This window comes from Dermacentor silvarum, chromosome 5 (assembly GCF_013339745.2).
Source record: "Dermacentor silvarum isolate Dsil-2018 chromosome 5, BIME_Dsil_1.4, whole genome shotgun sequence".
Lineage (NCBI taxonomy): Eukaryota > Metazoa > Arthropoda > Arachnida > Ixodida > Ixodidae > Dermacentor > Dermacentor silvarum.
This window is the reverse complement of record NC_051158.1, coordinates 47799716-47810429: the sequence shown is the minus strand read 5'-3', so window position 1 is coordinate 47810429 and position 10714 is coordinate 47799716. Positions and strand designations below refer to the sequence as shown.

Below are 10714 nucleotides of genomic sequence, written 5' to 3'. Positions count from 1 at the left end.
GGAAATGTTGCAGCTGTCTCACTTTAAAAAATGCGTTTTTTCAAACGAAACACTTCCTCAATTTTGAAGTCGCCATGTTTGCAGCATGCAATAACACTACTTTTTCCTGTTACTCGGTCCATGACATACAGGCGAGTTGCGTGGAGCAGCTGTCGCCGCCACGCTTGATACGGTGAAATTAAAACAAAACTGTCAGTAACGGCAGCCGAGATACCTTTCAGCTTAATCTTTCTTTTTATTTTGGCTATTGATTGGTTTCCGCGTTGCACTGCATCAAACTCGTTGCGCTCGTGCGTGGGAAGTCGTTTTCTTCCACGACTGCAGGAATCGCTAAACACAAATTACTGAATGTTTCGCGTCATCACCTAACTGGGCGGACGTTGTCCGAGTTATGTGCTAGCTTGGGGTTAAGTAAGGGTACACTAAAAAAACAGTATTAGGTTAGGCTGCCATTAGTAAATTACGCTTCCACCACATGGAAACGGCTACTGTTGCCTCGAGAAAATGCTTGTTAAGCCAGGGGCGCGGCAAGAACAAAGAGAGGCGGTGGTGACGCCACTCTGAGCTTTCCGCGTCCGGTCGATTTGAGGTCACATAATTTGACAGGGTATCTGGTCTAGTTTATTAGTTATCGCTCAAGAAGAACACCTGACTCTAAAGGAACCCAAGAAAGACGCAGACTCCACAGCTCCGAGTCAATGACTGCGCTAAGCAGCTCCATTGCAGTGTACCACTTCACATGACATATAGCAAGCTCAATCAATCCTGCGAATGAATACTTAGGTAAGCAAAGCTGAACACCTGAACACCACACGGTACTGTTGTTAATTTGCACCCCTGCAAGCAGGCAAACTCATCCTACGCTTTATTTTCGCTAGTAAGGCTTCAAACGCGGTGTTACAAGGAGCCCTGATGTCACAAGCGAACGTGATGTCACAAGAAGCCGAGACGTTACAGGGATATCGCAATACGTGTCTCATAACTGCTTAGCGCTGTAAACGATTGCTCCTATAAAGTTTCAACAATTTGTGAGGGCCGAAACGCCCCCCCCCCCCCCCCCCCGCCATACGAAAAAAATATGTGAAATCTTTGACGTTATACTCAAGTACTGGCGCTGATGTCGAGGCGTGAAATATAAGAACAGGAAATTCTCTCCATTTCTTGAAATATTTAGCAATTTTTTGCGAAATAGAGAGAGGGGGATATAAGCACGGCAGAGATGTTAACCAGTCATGATTCCGGTTGGCTACCCTACGCCAAGGAAAGGGAGAAGGAGAAGAGAATGAAGGGAGAGGGGGGGAGGGAGATTTAGATACGTGCACGGACAGTACTGCCATGGTGTATTCTACAAGAGTTTGGCTTGATGCGAGTTCTGCGTTCCAATTTGTGATTTCGTATCCTGCATCCACGTGCCAGCGTTCCGGCCTAACCAATCGCGTTCGACAGAGGATCGCTGTGTATGTGTGGTCAGGCACAAGCATCCAACCATCCGAATCGGAAGTAAATATAGTAGCCAAGGCAAGGTTGTCACTTTCAAAGCAAATCTGTTGCCCATCCATCAAATTTTAAAGAAACGCGGGAAACAGACTTCCCAGATTGAGCGGTCGGGCAGAACTCACGTGGACTTTCGAACGTACTAGAAGCCAAATTGCTTAACTCAACGATACCTTAATCAAATTTGTAACGACGTCACACTGCGACCTCTGCAAGGCGCATGTCACGGTGAAAGGTTGACACATCAGTGACTGCAGCCTACTTTTGACATGACACTTCCTCCTGTCCTGGTGCACACTCGCTCTGACTTCCTCGTTTGTCGGTGTCATCGTCGTGAGGCCACTGGCTCGCCTTCTCATTACTTTCGGCAGACGCCATTGCAGCTGCAATTCGCTGCTCATTACGCAGCTGCGCGTCGATAAGTTGTTTTCGCTGCAGCTACGACGCATATTGGAGACAACTTTATGCGGAGACGTGGAAGCGGCCTGCGTTGCCTGCAAACGAAGTTCAAGTTTCAAGCCATTTGGCGAAACATGAGGTTCTGAGGATTCATTTAGATTATCGCTGTTGCATGACGATATCGTTTTGCCATTTTTCGCCACCGAGTTTTCACCACCACACTTTCACGCACCATATCAGGCATTCCCTATTTCGAAAATTTATGGCGTGCCCAAAACAATTCGCTCAAATTCTCGCACTACCGCCTATAACAAGCGAACGATGCATTGCGTTCAGCAGACCAAGAGCTGCGCGAATACAAATCTTCTGCATTAAGGAAACATGCTTTTTATCGGTGCTTGAGCATCACAATGATGCCTTTTTTTAGGCGTGGCATTCTTTGCTGCCACTTTGGGTCAGTCATTTAGAATGGATCAATCTTTTTTTTTTTTCGCACAGGAACAGAATGGCGGACGAGGAGTTCGCGATCACGGGTTTCTCGGCCTATTTTCCGGGAGCCGACCACTTGGTCGAGTTCAAGGAGAAGTTGTATGCCGGCGTGGACTTCATCACAGATGACGAGATGCGCTGGCCTCGAGGTATGAGAATATACAAGAGCCTAGAAAGCGTGTTTGCGTTCGTACTTACAAGAATGCTCGCAATGTCGACTGCTGATTCGAGAAGTGAATCTATGCAGCGTCGCAGTGCACACTGAATCACGAAAAAATGAACACACCCGCCACGGCGTTTTTGTTGTCCGGTTTGTTCCTGCTAGTGTCCATGTTTGCACCGCTGCCCTTTCAGTAACTGAAAGAAGGGCACCGAAATATTCAAATTTGTTTCATTATTCTGCTAAGTTAAACTCGTGCACAAAATCCAATTGTTCTGGGTGCCAGGGCATACTGAATGACCAGGAATAAGTCATCAATGCGACGGTCACTCCTTTGAAATGATTGAAATGTTTGTTGAGCTTGTGCTTCAAAGCACAATCTGCACAAGCACAATACAGAGTCTGCAGCAAAGGCGTATGCTACCTTTCCGGTGTCTTTAGGGACGTGCCAATATTTCAAACTAGCTATTAACTAATTCAATACGGTGCTATTAGATTCGACCCTTGAATCGAATAACATATATTATCTTAATGAGTATTCAAATCGTTTCTCGAAGCGACAAATGACTGTTCGCAAATTCGAACAGCTTTAGAAAAGTTCCCGAATACTGAACATCGTGAACTCCGCATGATTTCACATTAAACTGAAGCAAACATGCAACAACTTTCATGTCGGCCAAACTAGCCGCAAACACTAGAAGTTACGTAGTCGAGCCTGCACTTATCAAGAATTGGTTTACAACCACATTTTTACAATGTTCAGCCAAAGATAGCTGCCCTGCTAGTAACCCTGCTAAAGCGGCATACGACGCAACGAAACAGGGCACCTGTGTCTGTTCGTGATAACGCAATACGTACTTCAGGGGCATGCATCGTTTGGTTATCTTTGCTTCAGCGTCTGCTTGCTTCCCGATCGCACTTGTGTATTCAGGTATACACTGAAAGATGATAACGTAACAATATTTTCTTTGCAAGGGCGAGGTGCTCCAATTTCAGTAGCCAAGATACCTTGGCTATAGAAATCGGAGCACCTTGATCTTGCAAAGAAATTATGGTAACGTTTTCGTCTTATCTGACGCAATCAATAGTTTGAAGAGCTGGCTTAGCATCACAGAATACTGTCAAGGAGGCTCCCCGGAGAAAAATTCAAGTGCCTCCCAGACTGCAACAAATTCTGTTTCAGTTGATGCTGACTTACGGTATAATTTAAACCGCCAAGCGATGATCATTTGAGGGTTGATGAAGGCTACAGTTGAGGCCTACGGCATGACAGATTCATCACTATACAGGAGCGAAGTACCGCCTTACGTTGTATAAATATGAAGTAGGGTAAGTTGCGAGTGGTCAAAGGATTATGGACCGTGGGAGTTCTTTGTTATCTCAGATATCTAACCAAATGCCGAGGCAGGAGCCACGAACGTGTTTGGGAATAGAGTGGGGAGAGAATCACGAAAGTGGAAATACTCCGTTTGTTCTTTTAATAAATGATCTTTCACAATGTGCACTGTAATGGTGGAAACTTTATAAAGTTGTGAATACTAGACTGTGGACAATTCCTTTAATTATTGGTAAAATTGTTGTTCATTATTCCAAATGTATTCCATATTCGTTTCGATTTGCTTCTGACCCAACAGGGTTCAGGGTAAATATGGTCACAAAATTTACCATTCGTACACCCCCGGATATTTTTTTATAGCCAGGCTTTTGCACCACAACTATTCCGCGCCGGCGTTGTCCATTTATTCGAGGCTCCTGCCTTAATACTCGTGAGCATAACTCCAAAATAAAAGTCATTCAAGACTGAGTATTCTAGTTTTTGTGGAACCCAACAATATGGAGAAAACATTTCCCATAGTGAGAGTTGTCATTCGCGTCAACTTAGGAAGCTACAAAGAAGGCAGGTTTCCTTAGAAAAAAACCTTCGATGGTGAAAAAATATTATAGTTCATCCGGAGACGGTCATTTCGATCCGTCAGCCATCATTTAGGAGCAGCTTCCCTGCTAACTCCGCTCTTCTGCAGGTTAGTGAATCGCAGAGCAAGGGCAGATTGGTCTACAACTCTAAGCATGTCGTACCAAGAATGGCCACACTTCAACTAATCTAGTTACGCAGTGCTACGTTTATTTTGTAGGTCAATCCTAACTTCCCTGCTTAGCTCATTTTGGCAGAGTGCCTGATCCGAAAGGCGATGTAGCCCGTTTCCACGCCAGGAGCAGGAATAGATCTTTTGAACTAGATAGCTTTCTTTCTCGAGAGCCCTATTTGGTTTCGTTTGTAGGCTTGCTTTAATTTCACATGGATGACTCCCTTCCTTTAAGGTTTCAATGTCTCGTAGCTGTCAGGCCTAGGTAGTTGTAAACACAGTTATAGCACAAACTAGAAGCGGTTGTAACTATTTTCTGGTCTTCGCGGCTGCTATCGCACATATCTTTCTTTCCAATCACACTATTACTGACAATGTTACTGATCCTGCTCCTATCTGCAATGATGGTTGTACTTGAGAGTAAGAAGCGAACGCACAAAACAGAACATGCAAGCTAACTAAACAATCAAGTGAGTGAGAAAGCAAGGAAATATACGATTTAACCAAGCTAGCAGACACACAGAAAGACAAGCAAAAGAGCCTTTCAAGAAAGCAAGTAAATGAATAAAATACCTAAGCTAACAAAAGGGAAGAGAGGCAATAAAACAAACAAATCAAGCAAGCAGACGGATAAACAAACAATGTCACCATGCAAGCAAACAAACAAACAACTCATTTGATAGATAAACAAACAAATCACTCGAAAGAGGGATGAGCATGCAGGACCATTTCGTGTGCCCGTGTTCCCCGACAGGTCACCTGGGCCTTCCCGAACGAATGGGCGCGATCAGCGACCTCACCCGCTTCGACGCGCAGTTCTTCGGCGTGCACCCGAAGCAGGCGCACAAGATGGATCCCCAGCTGCGACTCCTGCTGGAGACCTCGTACGAAGCCATTGTGGACTCCGGCTACGACCCGGCGACCTTGCGCGGACGCAGGGTAGGCGTCTTCATCGGTGCCTCCGACTCCGAGATGTTGGAAGCGTTGAGCGTCGACACGGACAAGATCGACGGATACGCGCTGGCCGGCTGCTGCAGGTCCATGTTCTCCAACCGCATCTCCTTTTCGCTCGACTTCCACGGTAGGCATCGATCGCTGTTCTTACTACCTCCTGACAAGGAAGTTTGGGGTAGGGATTGTCGAGGCACGACTTTTACTTGCGAAAGCAAGTCGCACTTGTTGTTTGCAAAGGCCAGTGTCATTTTCTCTAAAGCCCCTTGTATGTCACATGTCGTATCACGGCTGTTGAAGGAGGCCGTGGGAACTGAACCCTACAACACCATGGACTTCATCAGTAAGCACCTGCCTCCACCTGCTAAACTTATTCTAAACGTGTTATCATAACCCCTATCAACGACCCAACCGTATGTGCTGTACTTTAAACATTAAGTACACCGCAAGCCACTGCACTTAATCATGAAATACTCACGCAGTACAGCTGCATCATAAATCTTCATTACCATGCGTGACTAATTATGACCGAATCGGCAGCTGTGCCATAAAACTTGCTTTCATCATCATCAATACTAAAATTACAGAAACGAGACATCATTTTTATGTGTGGCGTCGTATACAGCCCCCTTTTATTCTTACAGACACGGCTGTGAGCTTTAGTGAGACGTAAACTGAGAGCATTTAACCCCTGATCCTCTGTCCCTAGCGGCTGTGGAACACCTGACCAAGGCAGCGATCAGACCTGCGACGTAGCAGAGGGTGCTAAGGATCTCTGGATCCGGACAGACCGCCGCTGGAAACTGAACCTGGCAACGCTTAACACTCAAACTTTCTGTAGTGAGGCTACGTTGAGGAATTGTCAAGAATTGCCTGGGATATCACCGGATTTAGTGAGGTTAGAATAACTGGTTGAGGCTTATACAGTGCTGTCTAACAGCCACGTCCTATACTATAGAGGCCTTCCCGATAAGCAAGAATACGGGGTAAGAGTTCTAATTCATGAGGACATCGCGGGCAACATTGATGAATTCTACAGCCTTGATGAGAGGGTAGCAGTCGTTGTAATAAAGGTAAATAGGTGATATAGCTCAAAGGTAACACCAGCCTACGTTCCAACCTCCAGTCATGATGATGAGGAAATATGAAAATGAAAATTATGAAAATGAAAATTATGAAAATGAAAATTATGAAAATGTTGAATCAATGAGAAAGGTGCAAACTCAGTATACCGTAGTCATAGGCGCCTTCAATACAAAAGTGGAGGAAAAGCAGCCTGGAGAATAAGCAATTGGCAACTACGGCATCTATTCTGGGAGTAATAGAAGAGAGATGGTGGTATAATACGGGGGAAGGAATAGGCTCCGAGTAATGAATAGCGTCTTCATGAAGCGCAGTAACAGGAAGTGGATCTCGAACAGCTCTAATGGAGAAACAATAAATTAAATAGATTGCATACTCTCTGTTGATTCCAGCATAGTACAGGATGTAAAAGTGTTAGGTAGACTAAAAGGCAGTGACCATATGTTACTGAGGTCTAGGATTACTCTCCATTTATGTGGTTTTGATAGAATATGAAAAGGCATTTGATTCAGTCGAGATACCAGCAGTCATGGAGGCATTGGGTAATCAAGGAGTACAGAAGGCATATGTGAAAATCTTGGGAAATATCTGCGAAGATTCCACAGCTATACTGTTTCTTCACAAGAAAAGTAAAAAGTTATCTATCAAGAAAGGGGTCAGGCAAGAAGACACAATATCTCCAATAATATTCAATGGCTGCTTAGAAGTATTCAGGCAATTAAACTGGGAAGGCTTAGGAGTGAGGAACAATGGCGAATTTTGCAGCAACCTTCGGTTTGCAGATGACATTGTTCTGTTCAGCAACACTGAGGATAATTTGCAACAACTTATTGAGGATCTTAACCGAGAAAGTGCACGACTAGTGTTGAAGACTAATATCCCGAAGACAAAAGTACTGTTCAATAGCATGGCAAGGGAACAAAAATTCATGATTGGCAGTCAGCCTCTAGAGTCAGTGCAGGATTGCGTTCATCTTGGTCGATTACTCACAGGGCAGCCTGGTCATGAAAAGGAAACTTAAACTTAGAACCATAAAAATTTGTCGGGAAGCTTACGGTCAGCATTACCAAATCCAGCCTAGAAAGGTATGCAATCACTGCGTTCTAGCGGTGCTAACATATGGGGCAGAAACTTAAAGGTTAACAAAGAAGCTCAAGAACAAGTTAAGGACTGCGCAAAGAGCGATGGAACGAAAAATGTTAGACGTAAAATTAAGAGACAAGACGAGAGCGGCGTGGATCAGAAGGCAAATGGGGATAGCCGATAGCTGACATTAAGAGAAAAAAATGGAGCTGGCCAGACCAAGTAAGGCGTAAGGCAGATAACGGTGGACCATTAGAGTTACAGAACGGGTGCAAAGGTATGGGAAGCCCGTTCGAGGACAACAGAAAATTAGGTGGGGTTATGAAATTAGGAAATTTGCAGGTGCAAGTTGGAATCAGCTAGCGCTAGACAGGGGCAATCGGAGATCGCTGGGAGAGGCCTTCGTCCTGCAGCGGACTTTATAAGATGATAATAATGACGACGATGTTGATTATTATGATGATGAAACTGAAAGGTGTGAATGTTGGAATCCAAGGCTCAATCTTAAAGGAGCCGAGACCACTGTGGCCGAAGCTGTTGCTTCGTAGGCTACTACCCAATAACTTCGTAATATTTTGGGAGTCGATAAAATCGACAACATGAACCCGCTCACACAGTACCTCGGAGTGTTGTTTTCCACCTAGAAAGGTGGTTGATCAGCCGCGTTCCAAGTATTATTTCAGTAATATTTCGACTGCTTTCCCGACAGGCCCGAGCTTCACTGTCGACACAGCGTGCTCGTCTACAATGGTGGGCATGAACCAGGCCATGCTGGCGCTTCGCTCCGGACAGTGCGAGGCGGCTATCGTGGGTGGTAGCATGCTCACACTCAAGCCAGCCGCGTCCCTGAACTTCTGCCGCCTAGGCATGCTCTCCCCTGACGGCAAATGCAAGGTGTTTGACTGTGATGGTAAGTGATGTTATTGTAGATAAGCGCCGCCGCAGGCACATTTGGGCTCATTTTAATATCAACTAGAAGGTCATTTGTCGTCATGTAGTAACTGGACTTTCACTCGTCGTCAGAACAGTGTGGTAAGCAGCAAGAGCTTAATAAAATACCTCTCTAAGAAGTGGTCTTTTTAAAATTTTGGCTCACTGATTAGTGTCTATCTCTCAGCATTGACGACGACTTGGAAGTGAAATTTGCATGTTCTTGTTGCATGCTTTGGTTTTGCTGCCGAAGAAAAGCGTGTTTACCGTCGGCCTTGCGAAAAGCGAAGTAACCATGATACTTTGTGACACAGCTACAACTGAAGTCAACTGACTCTCACGTATGTCATAAGAAAGCTTCGTGTTTAGCAAAGCACTGCTAACCAGCAGTCACCATCGATCCACAGACTGCGGGTGTAGCTGCAGGAGATCGCATGCAATCATGGTGCCAGTATTTTCACACTTGTTCGGCGCTTCGAGGATGCTAAAATGTTCTGAGACAGAAAGACCTAACTATATTCGAATGCAGGAAACGGATACGTCCGCGGTGAAACCATTGGCGTCTTCTTTCTTCAACGGGTTTCCGAGGCCCGCCGTATCTACGCCAAAGTGATCAACGTCAAGGCCAACACGGATGGCTACAAGACCGAAGGTAGGTTTCACCTAACGAGGTCCGCCTTTAAGCACAGAGCTTGAGATTCTGAGGCATTACTTAGGTTGGCGGCTGTGACACCATTTTACGTTGCATTCGAGCCGAATCTAGCAGCTCACTTCTACAGACGGACGACGATCCCCTCTACTTGCTCTTACGTTCCAGGAATTACGTTCCCATCGTCCAAGCTACAGGAGCAGCTCCTACGCGAGGTGTACACCGAAGCTAAAGTCGATCCACGCAAAGTCGGGTACGTCGAGGCCCACGGTACCGGAACCAAGGTTGGCGATCCCCAGGAGTTGGGCGCCATCAGCAACGTCTTCTGCGGGCCCGGTCGTGAAGAGCCGCTCAAGATCGGTTCCGTCAAGAGTAACGTAGGACACTCCGAGGCCTCCTCAGGTGAGGACAAGTTGAATGTGTACTGCAGATTGGTTACTGATCGGCTCAAAAGTCACTGCCATCTTTTTCGTATAAGTGTAAGTATTTTTTGACATAGGATGAATGGATGGATGCTATGAGCGTTCCCTTTGAAACGGGGTGTTGGGTGGCGCTACCAAGCTCTTGTTCTTAATTTGTCTAATGTCCTACGTATCTTTTTGAAAAAGGACATGCACAAGGAATTTCCAGCATTAAACTTTCTGAACCACTTACGGGAACGTTGTTTTTGCACGCCTTCATTTTTTGTGGTGCACCTACTTTTCTGCCACCAAACCTCCACTCGTCTATTACTAATCTGTATTGCGCAAAAGTTTACTTTCCCCTTGCTATCCCTGAACACAAGGGCTTCAAGGAGGCCACAGGGACCTAACCCGACAGCTGCGCTGATATATTCACATTCTAATAAAACAGGTTCCATCGTTTCCCTAGATTTACCGCAGCAATCACATGCTTCTTCCTTGGCGTACCTCGCTTTTATCTACGCGATCTAAGGCATCCTGATCTCGCGTTGAAAAGTAAGGAGCTTTCCTTTGAGTTATCGTAAATTTTTTTCTTTCCTGAATCCGTTTTTTTTCTTAGGTAATTACTAATAGCAGGTTTCTTTTCCACTGCCGCCACACATGAGATGGCACTGCAGCATGTAGCTGCAGTGCTGATCAAACTGTTGTGATTGAATAGTGTTCATCCGCCACTGAAGTCGCAAGTCCAGCACCTAAAAGATATTAGGTGCCTTATTTTTGAAACCCTCTCCTCGCAAGAAGCCTTTAGAAAGACTCTTCCTGCCCTTTTAGAATTCGTCACACAACCATCTGTGCGTTACAGCAGCGAGTGACAGGCCACGTATGTCTCCTAACCTGTGGCATAGAAACCAAGTGTCCATGACCTTCTGTCTTCACTGTTGGACTTCACTTGAAGGAACATCTTTTTTTTTTCTTCTTACGGGCCATTGCA

General features: G+C 45.4%; 1 protein-coding gene across 1 annotated transcript; it reads left to right on the top strand.

Moving 5' to 3' along the window:
* The first annotated feature begins 5030 nt into the window (after positions 1 to 5030).
* LOC125945687 (fatty acid synthase-like) lies at positions 5031 to 10595 on the top strand. The gene is made up of 6 exons (XM_049667925.1): positions 5031 to 5046; positions 5381 to 5707; positions 8453 to 8653; positions 9203 to 9325; positions 9491 to 9724; positions 10555 to 10595. Exons 1-6 carry the CDS (start codon positions 5031 to 5033, stop codon positions 10593 to 10595), a joined length of 942 nt encoding a protein of 313 aa, XP_049523882.1.
* Positions 10596 to 10714: the final 119 nt, after the last annotated feature.